Source organism: Syngnathus leptorhynchus, chromosome 20 (assembly GCF_054491065.1).
Source record: "Syngnathus leptorhynchus isolate UIUO chromosome 20, UIUO_Slep, whole genome shotgun sequence".
In the NCBI taxonomy this organism is placed as follows: domain Eukaryota; kingdom Metazoa; phylum Chordata; class Actinopteri; order Syngnathiformes; family Syngnathidae; genus Syngnathus; species Syngnathus leptorhynchus.
This window is the reverse complement of record NC_141214.1, coordinates 1193978-1211658: the sequence shown is the minus strand read 5'-3', so window position 1 is coordinate 1211658 and position 17681 is coordinate 1193978. Positions and strand designations below refer to the sequence as shown.

The 17681-nt window shown below is 43.7% G+C and overlaps 1 protein-coding gene across 5 annotated transcripts in view; it reads right to left on the bottom strand.

Moving 5' to 3' along the window:
• Positions 1-17399, bottom strand: part of csmd3b (CUB and Sushi multiple domains 3b) — a 180343-nt gene extending 162944 nt beyond the window's left edge. For all 5 annotated transcript variants that reach the window (XM_085900608.1, XM_085900609.1, XM_085900610.1 and 2 more), the window contains exons 1-4: positions 17252-17399; positions 16774-16844; positions 7955-8007; positions 843-995 (exon numbers count right to left, since the gene is read on the bottom strand). In XM_085900608.1, the coding sequence (XP_085756734.1) occupies positions 843-867 (25 nt within the window). In that variant the 5' untranslated portion in view covers positions 868-995; positions 7955-8007; positions 16774-16844; positions 17252-17399. The remainder of the gene's footprint in view (positions 1-842; positions 996-7954; positions 8008-16773; positions 16845-17251) is intronic.
• Between the last annotated feature and the right edge of the window lie 282 nt (positions 17400-17681).

Here is a 17681-nt window from a genome sequence, read left to right as displayed (position 1 = left end):
TAAATGGGACTCCGGACTGCCTGCCCACCCATCAAGCGGGAAATAAATGACCAAGTATATTCTATGAGCCACCTATTTCCTAAATAAATCTCTCAGCAGTATGAACCACAATAAAATGTTCAAAAGCATGTCGCCGCAATGCTGCTAATTTACCTGACACTCCCGCCAGCCACACAAAGTTTATTTGTGGATTGGATTTCTAATCCCTGGAAGTCGGATCAGATACGTGAAGGACTTAGCACTTTGCTGAGACAACAACTACCTCGCCTATCTTATTCATTTATCTATTATTTAGCTAGTGCATACTAAAGGTGGGGGGGTGATCATCCGCGCTATCAGATGATTTATTGACAATATATTGTGTCGCATGTCAAAGAGTACACAATAGCGACATAGGACAGAGGCTGTGTCAGCAAACGGAAGAACGCATCGGCTGTTTGATCAAGGCGAGGTCACTTTCACGCGTGTGGCCGGACGTGACAGAAAAAGTGAGCGGCGGGCCGATGCAAATGGGCGAGCGTTGCTGAGCGAGCACATAACAATCGGGTACTGTTCACGGAGGCTACAAAAAGGCAAATGAGGCAAAAAAGTAACCATCTGAGGGATTGGTGTTATGGCTCCGCTGCATGCGCTTCATGCACTGATCCATATACTAAGTGTCATATCATTTCTTGCTGGTTTAAAGCTAGCAAAATATTTTTGTTGTCATTCAAAACAATGCACAGGGAGTGTGTGGATGCAGAATAATATACCAATTCTACAAGATATTTTGTTTTTGACACAATTACCCACTCTTATTTTTTACATACATACATCAAAAATGAATCGTTAAATGGACTTGCCGTAACGTTGAGCCGCTGCTATCATCTGATCCCTTTTTAACGTCCGCCAGTGCCAATAGCAATCTGGATCATTCTCCGGATCCTTGGATCCTTCTTCGGATCATTGAGATGTTCCATTTCTTTGGCGTCCTTGCCATAAGGACTCTTACCTACCTGTTGGAGCAAGCAGATTTCATATGTGAAAACTCTGTTCAGTACAGCTAACATCTTTCTAGTCTCAATTACATTTCGAGTTGTTGGCATTGTCATTGGTGATATCGGTAACCTAATTGTGACACGACAGATAGATGTTATTGAATTTTTCAAAGTAAAAACTGAATTACAAAGTCTATTTTACAATTCATGCGTATGACTTTTCTCATTACAGACAGTTACAATTCAGTGGTGGATCTTTGCAAGTGAATTACAGATACGCTCGTGGGTAGTAAGAATGTAATTATCGCTATCGAAAATGTTCTTTCTGCTCTGGCAATACGAAACTGTAGATATCCAGTCTAGCTGTTAATTGCTTAGACGGGCTTGCCGTGGTCGGACTTGTACTGGAACGATCCATCAAGCCGCTGTTCGCCGTAAGGGCGAGCGTCTTTCAGCTGGCGGCCAACCCTAGCTACTCCTTTAACATGGCACTCGGAACATACAGGACTTTTTTAATTACTTTTTAATTTCATTATTACATAACGTGTACTTCAACATTATTGTCATTTATGTTATTCTCTTTTCACCCATTCTGGGAAAAAAAAAACAGTGAAGTGTTCTGACAATTTGTTTTTATCTTTCTCATATTCTGACCAAAGTGCATAAGTACATTTGCCATCTTTAAATAGGAGGTGGCAGTGGATCTGAAGCCAAATATCAAAGTCGGAGAAGGCCTTTTATGGCCATAATGTTCCATTTGCAAACATGCTGTGAAAGACCACAAGCGGCGGTTTGCAAAATGTTTGCTAATGAGTGATGGCGACGGCAGCGGCGGCGGTGAATAAACAACATTACGCATAGAGACGAGACGCACTGGGAAGTCACAGTGAGGCCTCACTTCTTCTAATAATCAGCTTCCCATTACGGAGGAGACGGTGCTCTGCTGCAGGTACATATGTCCACCGTGAGGGAGGGAGGGAGGGAGGGAGGGAGGGAGGGAGGGAGGGCAAGCGAAGCCAGGCAGCAAACAACTCCCAGGGTTTATTGTTTCATCGGAAAAATGAGCGTGTTTGTAGTTTAGCACCCAAGAGACAAAGTTGGAGAGAACTTGTGTATGGCGCAATCATTTGGTTCAATATATATATATATATTTATTTATAGTTTTGTTTTTTTTAAACGACCAAATACCTCCTACTGTATCAACATGGCTGCCATATATAATTTGCCATCAACTGAACTTTTGTTCAAGAGAAGGCCATCACTGCTTCTATTGATTTAGCCATGAAATTAGAAAAAGTTAGCCGCCATCCACCCGGAATGAATTATCTCATAGCGAGCATGTGGAGCGAAATGCTTTGCTCAAAGGCATCACGGCGTGTTCCTCTGGACTCTGAAATCAGAGAGAGAAATTTAAAAAAATGCTGTGCATTCAGAAAAGACTGCTGTTGAGACAAAGGGGATGGAGGGAGGGAGTGGGGACATTGAATAATGTGAGCATCTGGGTGGGTAAAAAAAAAAAATGGGGGGAATCCACCAGTGAGAGTGAGCGAGTGAGTGAGCGAGAATGACTGTGTGTATGCAAGAGATATTTCCGTGACCTTCTGCCTCGCAAAGCCCCATCTGACTAAGAAATGAGCTGGAATGGAGTGATGTGGCAAAGAAGAGAGGAGACTATTAATGAGCAAGAAACAGGATGGAGGCAGTAGGAAAGGGGAGGGAGGGGGGCAGTAGCAATGAATTTTTGACATGTATCCGAGTGACACCACCAAGCCTCATCTCCGGACAACAAAAGGAGTGCTACAGAAATATGATTCGGTCTGACCGGGCGGATTTGCAGGTCCATATTTTCCCCTCCCTCCGCCACCTCACAAAGCAGTACGGAGAATTATAGCGCAATTTCCCGTTTCTTTGTCGTTTGCGCCGGATCTATGTCACTGGGGCTACTTCATGTGTGCCTGCCGTGGCGTGATCTTTCTATTCCTCTTCCGAACAGACCGACCTTTCTCTAAAGGCCACACTGTGACACGGCCCACATGCACAATACTCTCACGGACGCCCCAAAGACATATGCACAAACGCGCACACACAACCGCAGGGGTGTTGAAGGGGCTTCCAAAATCCGTCTAACCTTTGTCGAGTTTGCGGCCCATAAACAAGGCAAACCGATGCTTTATTATCGCCATAAACAAGGCTAACAGGACATCCTTTCCTCCGCTACAATTTCTGTTTACAACAGCACGACTGTGACAAAAAAATAATAATAATAATGTGACGGTGGCTACATTTCACTCTGAATCACGTATCATGTCTACAATTTATGTAAGTTTGCTGAGGCCGTATTTCCTAAATGACGGTAGAAGCTGAAATCCTGTTTTTCATTCTGAAATGGATTCTAAATGTTTGGTTGTACACCCCTTTGCAGCGGATGCTCTCCATTTGCATGTCGCTCTTGGCACGTCACGCTACATTTCAGGTCGTCTTCTCTCAAATCCTGCCAAACTCCTCTTGTCTCTTAATGATGGATTAGACTTCTCATGCTATGACCGCTCAGCCAGCCCTAATCCGCGCACGGTCGGAACTGTGAAAGGCAGACCAAGGCCAGAAGCAGGCAGCGGCGGAGGTGGGAGGAGGACACAACCAGACTGCAAATAGCCATGGAGGAACCATTTGGTCAATTGATCAAATAATAAATATCAATTTCACAAGGGTTATTATGATCACCGTATATGACAGCAGTAAAAACATACAAAACCACTTTCCGCAAGGTGGACGCTGCTTTGTTACTGCGAAGGTCTCGAAGCTGATTAAAATGAGGCTCTCATAAACGGGAGCCATAAAAAAAGATGTGTTTTATGAAGTTTCGTATTATGAAGTGGGCTTGATCTTTGACATTTCTCAAAGGCTGAAAACCTTTATCACTTCCTCCACTGGATTTAGTTTCAAAAACTATATTTTGCAAGGTCACTTTGACATTGCTAAAATACCGCAGTCACAAAACAAGATGGATGACAATATAGTCATACAAATAAGTGAAATAACCCGATAGTGTCCGTGATAGATCTATCGAGGGCCAATTCGATTTCAGAGAAGCCTTTTATCTGCGTTAGCTATCAGAGTTTTTTTTTGCCATGGCAATTAAAAATCCATTTTTCATGATTCCTAATCATTTCAGGGAGTTTTATAATATCTCAAACACTCCACACAGCTTTATCCAAATTGGGTTTTAATGAGTGGACTCGCACTCTAATGCTCACAAAAGCCAAGCGGCAGTCATTCTAATTAGTTTTGTTCATTAGTATCGGAGCATTGCAGGGTGTTTGTTTATTCACATTCAGATTCTGTTCAACAATGTTACCGCTATATTGCAATTAAGCCGGTGTCGAAAAGAACTAGTTTACGAGACGGGCTAAAACTCTACGAGTAAATGTACCGAGAGACTGTTTGAGGCGCCTCGGTAGGTGCTGCCGTTTTGGTTAGCGATGGCATTTAGCTGCGCTCGGTCTACAAGAATTACACTTACTACCTGTTGTTTCTCTGATGGGGAAAAGGGAGGCGGTTATTTGCGGGGAGGCGTTTATTTGTCGTGAGTATTATTCCATCTGACAGTACCCATGATCCCTTGCACTTTGAATTTAAGTTCCTGCACTGTGCTTCTCGTCTCAGACAACCATCTGTCAAAACTAATAAATTCTTTTGCGCCTGCCACCGTCTCCCTGCTTGCTTCTTGCTGCCTGTATCTTCTGTATGTATGTGTGTGCGTGCGTGCCTGGCGCTGACCACTTTTATTGCTAAGAGAGAAGAATGAATTGGCCCTAGGGGACAAATAAAGGTCTACAGCGGGCCCCGGTGTACTGAGGCAGACACAGGTGAGGCGATGGGAAGGCAATCTATTTTCCCGTGAGCGCTGAGTGGTCTTTAACACTCCACGCCAAGCCGCTGGGCCGGTCGTCCTAGTAACGACACACGACTAAAAACAGCAGGAATACTTCGGCCGCAGCAGCTTTAGCATCAGGCTATGAGTTCAGTGACTAACGTCAGAAAATTTCACCAAGCAGAGGAATCACATAAGGCGCAGTGCTCTGAAATGAGATAACGAACCGTTAAATGCAAAAAAATAAGACATTCTGTTGCACGATAACTTCTCCGTAAGTAGACCGGCATTGGATTTTCACGTCACGCATCTTGTTTTCCATCGCGCTATCCCTACAGGTGGACAAGAAACCCCCCCAAAATATTTGAAATGAGGTCTGCTGACGATGACATTGGTATCGCCAACGCAGGTTATTCCGAGACAGGAAAGGTAAAACGGTGTCATCTCTTCAACTCACTCCGGCAGCAATTAGCTTGCAGGTCGTGACTGTGCGTGCGCCCGAACAGAATTAACAATCGGCGCAGCGACTTGGCAGTTCAAGCCAGATAATAATGCTTTTGATCACTCAAAGCCCACTACTAAAAGCCTCAAATTAAAAGCTTTAACCTGATAATTAGCAGCATGTAGCCTCGCTAAGCTCCCCACGCATGCCTTGTCAGTTCAACTTTGGAACAAAGGAGGAACTCCGGAGGACAAACAATCAGGCGAGCGCACACTTTGTTGCTTATTGGATGCACATGAGCTTTGACAAAGTCACGTGACTGGCTCTGCTGAAACGCCACGCGCTGGCGGGGATTTAAAGGGCTTAAAGCGCTTGTTCCGTGATTGATGTCCATATTAAGCGAGCCGCTTTGGAAAATAAAGTGCATCCCATAAACGCCGACTTCAGCAATAGTGTGGTCAGTGTCTTTGATTTACTGTGTTGTCTACTTGCTCATTCGTGTAGCCGCTTTCGTGCAGGTGCGACTCGTGGAAATCATATTTTAGACATGCAACTATTTTTTTCTGTTAATTGTTATTCAACCAATGAGGCTTGGTTCACCTCCGCAGGACAACTCAAAATAGGAGGGTGAAAGTCGTGAAGGGGACAGAATGGAAAAGAAGAAGCAAGAAGGGAGCGGAATGGGCACGTGAGGAGAGAGAAGATGACATGACACATACTGTATGTCAGCGGCGTAATTGAAAACTGCAGAGCTGAAAATGTGCAACAGAAGGGAAGAGTGGATGGAAGAGGAGGCACAAGGTCGTACGTGCCGGGCTGCCTGGTGTCATGTGTCAACGCCGAGGTGTCAGCGAGGAAGGAGAGCTGAGAGGAAGAGAGGAAATGTCACATGCAAATACGTTCGCGACATACCACTTCATGAAAATAGCCGCAAAGGCCGGAAAACAGGGCTGGAATTTGAATGGTAAAAATTTGCAATTGTTAATCATATTGAGGGACATTTTTGAAAGAGGGAGAAGGAAAAAAAACAAAACAAAAAAACAATGAAGTGTTATATGAAGAGTCAGCAATGGTAGTTTGAAAAGCATTTAAATGCGATAAAACTTGTCACATGAATTAATCTATAAGTTTTTTTTTTAAAACATGTTTTCAGTGCGAACAACAAATTCAATTTAGCAGAAGCTCTTTTGTGGAATTATAATGACTAATTAATGGCAGCACAGAGTTTGAGCTTCATGAAATTTATTAACGATATTTAGTAGTGTTCGGTAAAACGAGCAATACATTTGACATGTTTCAGCTGAGTTTTTGAGAAAAAAAAAAAAAATGAAGTCCAACTTTGCCACTTTGTCAGCAGTGAGGCTCCATTACAGCAAAGCACATCTATCCAGCCATTTGTCTTATCCTTGTCGGTGGTGCAGATGAAATCCCGGCTTTCCCATTATCCCCACTGGCCCTTTGTGTTGCAGCGCTTGTCGCTATGAAGCCAAGAGTGTGGCGCGGTCGCAAATGACTTCATCTACGCTCAAATAGGCCACATTTGCCCTGATAGTTTCCCATCACCCATCTGGGCTGCAAAGCACCTCTCTCCTTGTTTGTATGCCTGCAACACCCTCAGCCCATGCTCCCTTCATCTCCACTTCCACACGTCTTCTCCTTCCTTGCCTTGCTTCCTCATCCTTCCTTCACATGGGATCTACCAGAGTAATACTTATTTCTGTGCAGTGCGAATCAATCATTTTAGCATCCTAAAATTGTGACATTTAGAATTTTAGAACTTGTTATTCGTCATTGACACTCAAGAGAAAACCCTTGCTTCTAAAAGCCTTACGAAATATATCAGGGACATAGAATTGATCCCTGTGGAACACCTGCTGTACACAATAAACTAACGGCTTGCAAAAAAATATATATATATATCCCTATATCTTCTGTTTGTCTTAGCTTTGAGGCTCATTCTTATTTTTCTGTCCCTCCCCTTGTCCAGAATCATTTGAATCTGTATACACTAAGTCTTGGATCATTTGAAGAGGTTGATTTATCAGAACACAAACACTTACAATATTCCTGATATATGCAGATTGGTGCAATCTCCTGTGGAATTTAATAAGACTGCATTGCATCTCATGAAAGATCCCACGTCAATCACGGCCTTACTAAAAGACACAAAAGTGCCGACGCGCGTGCGCACACACACACACACACACACACACACACACACACACACACAGAGACTCATAATACACTGTAGATATGTAGCGGGTGACCCGAGGCTGAACCAGAGCTGATTGCAGTCATCTGTCTGTTAACTACATTTTCTATAGGAGGATGACATTGTGATTAATGGAAGATGAAAAAAAACCACACATAGGGTTGGGAAGAAAACGAGGGAGCACGAGGGGATGAAAGAGGAAGAGTGTCGACACAGATAATCAGAGAAAGGAAGTTGCAGCCAAAAGGAAGAGGATGAGAGAGGACGCTTGGAAGAAAAGATAATTATCCCACTTTCCACTGACCTATGAGGTGAAGCCTTTTGCCGGCAAAATTAAACACAAAATGACGGGTGGCGGCAAAATAGTCCAACCGGGATGATAAAGACAAGATAGTGGCGGATTTTGTTTGACGCCGTTGGGAAGTTTTAGATCCAAATATAGCTTGGCTCACCTTATTAGCTCTGGCGTCGTTTGTCTCCGAGCCTCACGAGAGGGAACTCGGACCTGCAAAAAAAGATACAATAGGCACGTTAGAGGAAAATGGTGATCTGCACTGCACAGGTGTGATAATCGCCCCGAAAGCAAAGCGCTTCTTTCCCTTCAACACGACAGAGGTACTAATACGCTGTAATGAGCCTGGGGGTCTCCAAATATTCTCATTTGGGGTCAAAAGCATTGGTATGTTGGAAGCCACCTGACTGCCAGGACCGAGAGACTCAAATTTGCTCGCTCGGGGTCTCCGGATGACACTAATAGCTTTTAATGAGTCCGCCAACACAAAATGTGCTCGTTAAGATTTCGGATGAGTATAGTGGAGAACCGGCTAGTGCTTCCAACGTGCTCATCCAGACTGATTTGTTTGTACAAAAAGATGAGGAATTGTTTCTGAATATACAAATGATTCCTGCGGGCTACGGGACGTCATGTTAAATGAAGGCAAAGTACGGAGGAAAGAATTCCTCCTTCGTTTCGTTTGGTTCCCAGTCTTATGGCATATCAATGAAACACGCAGTTCGTCAATCCTCTCAACAAACCTTCGACGAACCCAAATGCGACAAGATGAGGAATTTAGCATCAATGCAAATAGAGCAGCAGTCTCTCTGTATCTTTCCATTTGGTTGTGATCCAATATGCATGTATAGATGATGAGCCGTTGCAATAATTTTGCATGCGGAATAATCACGGCAAGTTCAAACATGTTTCCTTTTGTGCCGCCATGCTTTCATCTCGCCGTTTTGATTCCCGTGACGACAAACTCCATTTCTTGCTCCCCCGCCCCCCCAGGCAGAGGCTCTTCGCGGCACACTTGCCTTCTCACGCAAAAAAAAAAAAATCTGTCGATGCACTAGTTTGAGGAAGCACTTAAGAAGGCAAACTGCATTTTTACAAAATGGTTCTTATAATAATTTGATCAAAATGCACCATCTGTAGGTGCTGCTGTTTATGTTTGCCGCAGAGTTCTCTCCCCGCTCGACTTCCTGTCAGCTTTTAATGATGCACACCATCATCATGCGTGTAGACCCTACAAGTGACCTCTCGGCCCTCGGTCTGACACAAACGTGAACATTTCCATATGACCCATGTGCACATATTCCGCTGAGACTTCTCCACAATATACACACAGCTACACAACAAACACAAACGAGGAAGCCGAGAGGAGCTCGGGGACTCGTTTGCCAGCAATTTGTCAGTGACGCATGTTGCAATATTGTATTTAAATGATCCATGAGGCATAAGCAGCGCTGGAGCAAACAAGCAACAAACAGGCGCTACGTGACAATACAAGGCATCATTTGAAAAACACAATATTTCCAGATAGAGCGCAAAAGCCACCAATGTCAAATCGTAATAAATCCAGTTGATGTCCTCTAACCAGGCTGCTTTATAGTTAATCACCTCTAAGCACTTGGCAAAACAAGCCATGTGAGGACATCTTGTTGTCTGCACAGATGAAACAATCAACATTGTTACTGGTGACGGGCGACTCGGAGGGAATCGACGCTGTGCATTATTAAAGGCGGCCTGTGACGCATCGCAGTGTCTCACCCTGCGCGTTGTCTTTGAGAACCGCGATTTCCTTTTAGAAGCGCAATGTATAATTCACTTCAAGATGTGGGGATGCAATATGATCCTTTTGGCTGGCAAAGGGAACTTTTTTTCGTTGGGAGAGAAATAACAAAAGTGAAGATACAGCAGCAGTTGGACAGCAACAAACTACCTTTTATTTTAAATGACTGTTAGTTCTAAAGAAAGTCAACTATGCATATAAAGTAAAGCTTGGGGAAGGTTTGATTTGTTTTAATTGCTGAATATATCATTTGTTATACTACATGCATGAGCTGCAAGCAGTGCTCTTCACTCCATGTCACTTTCAAGTGAGGCTTAATGCAAATCAGATCGAGAAATGAAGTACAGAAAACGAGTGCTTTTTTTTGAGGGGGTGGGGGGTGTAATCTGAAATGACTTTGTGGCTGATTTCCCCACACACACAAAGGCAGCAGAGGGTGTAATAGACAGCAGCGGATGGCCTCATGCATACGCATGCATACGCACGCACCAGGACGCCGCTATTAAACAACAAACAGCGGCCGACGAGAGGCCGCCATGGCTCAGTTCTCGGTGGTGGTGGTGGAGGGAGGGCAGGGAGATGAGGTGATTATGATGCCGCGCCGGCAACAAATGAATATTGCGCGCATCATTCCGTTAGATGACAGAGCCGCCGCCGCCGCGTCATATTTACCAAAATGCTTGACTGATAGACGCGCTGAATTATTCAACAAACGCCGCCCGGAGAACAGGCGCTCAATGGCCATCTAGCAAATGTTCGCTCGGACGTTGGAAACGATATGGCCGCCTCCTCGTTGAGGAAAACGATTGAAAATTCGAGATGCGCGGAGCAACGTCCTCTTGAGAAAACAAAGACTTCCCTCAAATGAGCAGCTGCGCTTTCAAAGATTTGTAACACTATTTGGGACTCACACACCATTCAAATCTGCTCAGCCCATTGGAATTCTGTTGCCAACCAAAACAGCAGCACCTGCGGAAGCAAGGCATCCCACGTTTTGGTTTCAGGGGAGCTGCTATTTAATGTTATCCTCAAAATGCATTTGATGCTAATAAGCATCTCCTGCCTCACCCATCTGCAGTTGAGTAAGTAAACAGCCTCCAGCTATTTATGGAAATACAAGCATTTGTATTATTTCTCAGCACCGAGATATCAGTTAAAGTTTACGCTGTCTCATCAGAAGTGGCTGGAAATTGTTTCTTTGTCCCTTTTAAGTGTGCGCCGGCGCGCCAGTGCGCGTGTCATCTCGGGCTCGTCTATTTTCCGCTTATGGTGACTGTGCAGCCGAGCGTGTAGTTACCTTGGCAAAGCCCAAAACTATTAGAAAGTCTTTTTATTTAAAGCTAAGCGAGGCTCTCAGAATGCACATTCAGCGCCATTTACTCCTTCAGTGATAGCGAAGGCCGCCGAGTCAAGATGAGGTGAACGCACCCGACCGCTCTGTTGTTTTCAGAGTGCAAACTAAAAGGAGAACGAGGAGATAGAAATCGAGCACGACTCTGTCCCATCGGTGCCATTCACCGTGCAAGCGGGATGCTAAGAAGATGACCATCCTGCTCGGGGCAGATTTTTGATGCATCAAAGCCTGGAAGTCTCACTCTGATTTCTAATTGAGGAACTCCGGCGTCCTAGCGGACAGCGCCTCTCGCGACCTCCAGAGTGGAGGGCTCGGGTTCAGATGGGCTAATGAGCACGGGTCAATTAAGAGGCCCGCTTACAAGGAAGGACGTGATGGTACCGACGAGCATCTACGGGACACTTTGTAAATTAATCAAACCTCGGTGCTGGTGCGTGGCTCAGTTCAGTATCCGTCTTTGACCCCAAGGATCATGTTTGATAATTACGTCACCGATGCCCCACAAATGGTACATTTCAGACCTCATTATCGCTGCCGCAGGCAAAAAGGGCCAATCCCTGACATCATTTTTCATTTAAGCTGTTTTTAATTGCGACCACGGTTCCTTTGCTCAGGTGTCTCGACACACGACCGAAGCTTTGCGGTGATGGCTTACGCCGGATTTGATCGCAAGACGTGTTGTGTTACCGTGTCGGATTTATTTGAAGCTATGCTACACTGGCAAGGTGTCGCAAATTCTTAGCCGGGACGCGAGAACAGAGCGCGCTTAAATCCGGATGACATATACAAGGAAGGCGGCGAGCGGCGGCGACGCGTCCTTGCGCGTTACGGCTCCCTCGGATGCTCCATATTTAATGAGGGCAGGAAAAAGGGGAAGGCCACGTGGGCTGCTACTGCTTGTTTCCCACAGTTGGGAGCGAGGCAGGGGAGATGATTAAAGTGAGATTTTTATGTGTTGCGCTGGTGGCAGGACGTGCATGTGCACTTATGATTATGCGTCAGGCTCCTGACGGGGGACGGCTCAGGTTGGGGCAGCATCGAGGGATCATTAGGGCAACTAATGTGTTTATTATTGCCAATGACGCACACACGTACTTGAGGCATGACGCCGGATGCAGTATAGCATTTTGGTGTCAACTCCAAAGACAACAATAAATCTGACATTTTACAAGTCTGACCTCGTGCCACGCCGTTTCTCTGATCCATTGTCAATTGGTTTGTTCAATCTGCTGGATGCTTTCTGTTTAGCAACAAGTTCCCAAGTAGGAAATTCAAAGCCAAAGTGCCGAGTGCGCTTTGGCGCCTCGCAAAATGGCAGCACGGGCTTTAGGGTGGTCGTCGATGGGTGACGGGCATCGGCGAGTAAACACGGGTCAAGTGCGCCGTGTCACGCCCATTAGGCCCGATGGCCGCCTAACGGCCACACTGTGGCGGCCCGTTTTGCAGAATCAGGTGTGGCCGAGCGACCAAGCGGCATAAATAATCTTCCGTGTCAGCAAGAACACAAGTGATTTACGACACGAGCCGGTCCAAGAACACTCGGGCTTCTTGTCCAAGATGTTCACTCATTAGGGAAATTGCAAGACCACAAATGGGCATGTTTTCACTGGAGCTGTCCTACTAAAGGACTTTTCTCAGATCATCTACTAGCACGGTAAGCTAAGAAGAAGCCGGTCCTGATGTACAGGTCACATGCGGTTATGCGCGTGAATGAGTGCCAACGGTTTAATCAAGTCCCACCTTTGACAGCCACATAAAATGGGGACGCTCACGGGGCATTGGCTGCAACTAACCAAAGACATCGCTTTCCCTTATAAGCACTTCTATCGCTCCGCTGGGATGCAAACATTCAAGGAAGCTTTAACGACGACATCCTTCCACGCGCATTAATTATGAAACAAGCACAACAGCCATGCCGAGCTATAAATGATCAAATATAAATTTAATGCCGACATACAGTACAAGCACGCATACATATGACACACACACACACACACAGTCCAGCTTCGATATTTATGACGCACATAGATTTTCTATTTGTGACACATTAGGAGGAGAATAGATCCATTACGCGTCTCAGATGAGAACCAGATGAGCCCGCCTAGGTCGATAACATGCACCGATAATCCAAATGATGGCCACAATTACTTAAGCGCAGATAGAGTTTATTCCTCATATTTGGGACGTGATTAAAAATTTTCACACAAGTGCAAATTTAGAGTGCAGTCCCACGTGGTCTCTCGATACTGCCGATTTTTACCGATCAGATGTATTTGGACTGCACCGAATTTATTTAGTCAGAATTCATATTTAAAAAAAGAACTCTTTAATTATTACAAGTTAACATCCGGCTAAGAACAAAAATCAAATATCTCTGCCATTCACGTTGACGCGGCTACACGTGATTGACAGCGCGATGATTATTCCCAACACGCAAGAATGCTAATCACTGGCAAAAGGTCAAACGCAAACGTACAAACACACACACACATACACAGCCCGACGCACACAACAAATCGATTCAGTGGGTTAGATGGCCCATATGCGACGTCAATGTGGTCATCAATCACATCATGGTGGAAAATGACTGTCTGTTCAGAATGTATAGAATCACACCTGGTGTGTTCATGTGTGAGCGTGGGTTTTGATCTATGGCTATTGATTACAAGGAGGCGCCATGTGTGCGTGTCCTTGTGTCGCAGACTTATTTGCTCATATTTAAAGGTTATGAGGCAGTGTCGGGCTGCTATTGATTGCGCGAGATGGAGGGCTTTACATTTTCTTGTGTGGCTAAATGTGTGTGTGTTTGTTCTCTGCAAGCTGTAATCATGGTAATATTAGATTTTGTGGCTTTCTAAAGACATGTTTTGATAAAATGTCTCTGTTTATAGAAATCAATGAAGGTGCAAATAAATGCAAACTTGATTACGCATAAATAGTATGTAATTGACAGAATATATATGTCAATATTTGAGCAACAAATACAGTATTATCAATCAGATAAAGAATATATCCCTGTTAGTATTGTCTGTCAACTTGTGCTGCTTCACTGTTGGTATGACATTAGCCACTGCTTTTACAACATAGCGACACTGGTGGCATGTCTCGTGTTTTTTTGTTAGCAAAAACTTGTAATTGCCTTTTTTTTTTTTTTATCTTTAGACTGACAATAAACTTCAACTGGGAGTGACATTAAACGTTTTTGAGTTCACAAGCACGACAAGGCACCACCGTTTGATATGAAAATGCGTCTCACACTCCTTATTTGATCAAAACATTGCACACACTAATCATCGACCACCCCCATTGATTCCTTTGGTGCAGGCATGGTGTGCGTTGCCGTGGTAACCAAGTAGTATCTACACCAGGGGTGGGCAAACTACGGCCCGCGGGCCACATCCGGCCCGTTGGTCTTTTTAATCCGGCCCGCCGAAGATTGGTACTGAATTAAGATTTGATGTGAATGATTGCATTTATTTCATTTTGACTCGTAATGACAGGCATTTCAACACCAGGGGGCGACCGTTTTGTGTTCCCCACACTGGCTACGTTAAAAGAGGTCCCGCACCATGTGAAAAAATATGGGAAATCAATGGATGACCTGCATGAGGAATTTTGCCGTCGGTTTCGTGATTTTGGAAAAATTGACAGGGCACTTCAGCTGGTGTCATGTCCCTTCTCACACGACCCGGAAACGGTGCCACAGGAGTTGCAGTTGGAACTGATTGATCTCCAATGTGACATGGTGTTAAAGGACAAGTTCAACGCCCTGAAACTGGATGAGTTTTATGCTTCATTATGTACAGCCAAATTTTCAAACATTAAGAAGATGGCACAGAGGATGCTGGTGTTGTTTGGCTCTACATATGTGTGTGAACAGACTTTTAGTGTGATGAACACCAATAAAGCACCCCACAGATCCCAGATGAGTGATGAACACCTCAGATCTGTTCTGAGAATTGCCACAACAGAATCACCACCAGACTTCGGGGCACTAGCTAAAATGGGTGATCAACAACACTGTTCTCACTAAAAAAGTATGTTAATACTTCAATGTTTTTTTCTGTTTATGTTTGATATGTACTGTTAACAAATGCAGTTGTTGTTTTTTTATATGTATTGTATCTTGTGCTGACCTGGCCCGTCTGTCAAATTTTAAAAGTCAATGTGGCCTCCCAAGACAAAAAGTTTGCCCATCCCTGATCTACACAGTGACTTGTCAGGTAATAAGTAGCCTGGCAGGCAAGAAATGTATAATGTGTCAAATTACATGTGCACAAGGGGCTACGTGCACACAAATGTCATTCGAATAAAGTTGCATTTTGTTGGGAATAAAAGCAGTATTTCCAAATTATTGGAGTTGTACGACAAAGGGGGGATTGGGGGACTATATTATTTTGGAAGTGTGTTTGCAATGTGGCCTAAAGGATGATCAATTATGTGTCCACCCATCGTGAAACTTTTTAAATGGCTCGGAGACCGAGGATATTTGTTTTTGAGGGCGGGGAAGCTGGATTTATCTCACAGTGCTAACAAAATGGGTGCTCGGTTGTCTGCTCAGTGCTCTCAGAGAGGGGGGGGGGGGTCATTAATGCAAGAGATCCTTCAACTACTTTCTCAAGTATTAGAAGCTATGAATTATTTTCTCTTGAATATGTGTGGTTGAAATTGACCCTAAAAAGGCTTGTGAACTTCATCTTTCTTTAAAAATGTTCTCTTCCCGCACCCTGCATAATTTGGTGAATTTTCAAGCAATGTGAAAGCCCTCAAAATTAAGATGAGGGGAAGACAAAGAAAGTAATCAATTTCAATAAAACCTCCGGGGAACGGTTATAAAAAGTTCCAACATAAAATGAAACATACGTTCCATCATACATTTGGAAGGAGGCTTGAAACAAAGATGGAGGATGGCACAGAGAAGCAGACTTGGGGATGAAAGACCGAAGGATAAGGAGACGAGGGGGTGTTGTTTGACCTGAAGGGATACTCAATAATGGATGGAGTAAGAGGCGAGTGAGGAGAAGTAAAGCCTGTCGTCATCTCATTCTCAACTATTGATTTTACCTTGCTCCCAAAGCAGACTGAGAGCATTTACTAATATTTGGTGCCATCGATTTAAAAAATAACAATAAATATGCAGATTTATGATTCACTATCACTAATGAAATACTTATTTGGGTTGTTTGTCATTGAAATAATAATAATAATAATAATCATTACTATTATTATTATTATTATTATTATTATTATTATAGGGGGATTTTATTCGATTTTTTTTCAATACAAGTTTCCAGCTTGGACACATTTCCAACTGTTTATAGGTACTACAGCACAAATATGATTCTCTTTTTTTGCAATAGCATCATTTTCATTGATGTTGCTTATTAATTTGCAGCGTCATCATAATTACATGCACATCCAACGCTCTGTGATGACCTCTGTGCAAAGACACCGGGCTGCTTAGCATTCCAGTCTGACATCTATCTGCGCTAAATCATCATCATCACACGCACACATCCAAATGATACCCCGTTGCCTCTTAATTTCACTCCAGGCGCAGAGTTAATAAACTCTCATCAATGTTCATATAATAAACACACAGATTAATAGATAATGCTAAACATGAGATGATGACACCGACTACGTTGATTGTCAAAGTTCCCAACCCCGGGGCGTTGAAAGTAAAAGTGATTTATCAACTGTGATGTGATCAACGTCAATGTGGGGGGAGGAAACATTCTGCACGGGGGGCTATGTTGACATTTCAAGTTGCATGTCGAACGACATTGCTTATTCCACATTTGCAGTTGCACGCTTTCGTACCCCAAAAAAAAAAAGAGCCACTTACTTTTTGGTGACGTCCCGATAGTGGCCATGCAGGTATCCATTTATCAAGCCCTACAATTCCTCTCCATGCACCTTAAAAGCACACAATCCAATAAATAAGCACAAAGAAATGACTATTTTCAGTGAGCATTGCATATTTTCTACGCTTTCATGAAAATAATTGTTTAATTTTGGCGTGCTCGTATGCAACATGACCAACTGTCAGTTTCAACGCACAATTTTATGATGAATTATGCAATAAATTAATTACCCAACCCAATAAATAAGCACAATGAAATGATTTTATTTTCAGTGAGCATTGCATATTTTCTACGTTTTAATAGAAATAATGTATTTGCGTTATTGAATTTGGGGGGCGCTTGCATGCAAAACGGCCTACTGTACTGTTTTTTTCAACGCACAACTTTGCTTTGAAATTATAAATATATTGCTCATTACAAAAGCAGTCTTGCAAGGAAAGCAAACATTTGCACACATACCGTCTAAAGTTATACTTCCGTCGAAACGGGCTGATTCCATTTTTTGTTGCAAAAGTTTGTGATGACACATCATCAGCGGGAGATTGCTTGCACATGAGGTTTTTATTTTCCTCCTCCACCTGAGGTCGGGAGTGAGTTGCACTGGCGTGTTCAGTGCTGCCCCCTTGTGGAATAATCACGTAATGTTTCTCCCAAAACACGGCAAACGCCGCAGCACAACTCAGGTGTCGTTCTCACATAGATGTAATGCATTTATTTTTACTCTGTGCTTACCTGTCACATATGGAAACTTGCGCAAAACAGTGTTTTAGTGTACAACCTTGTTACATTAGGAATCAATCAAATATGCTCAAATCTGACACAAACCCAGATGACAAGAGACAAGACATTTGCAGGATATTTGTTACTTTTATTAATTATTATCATTTTC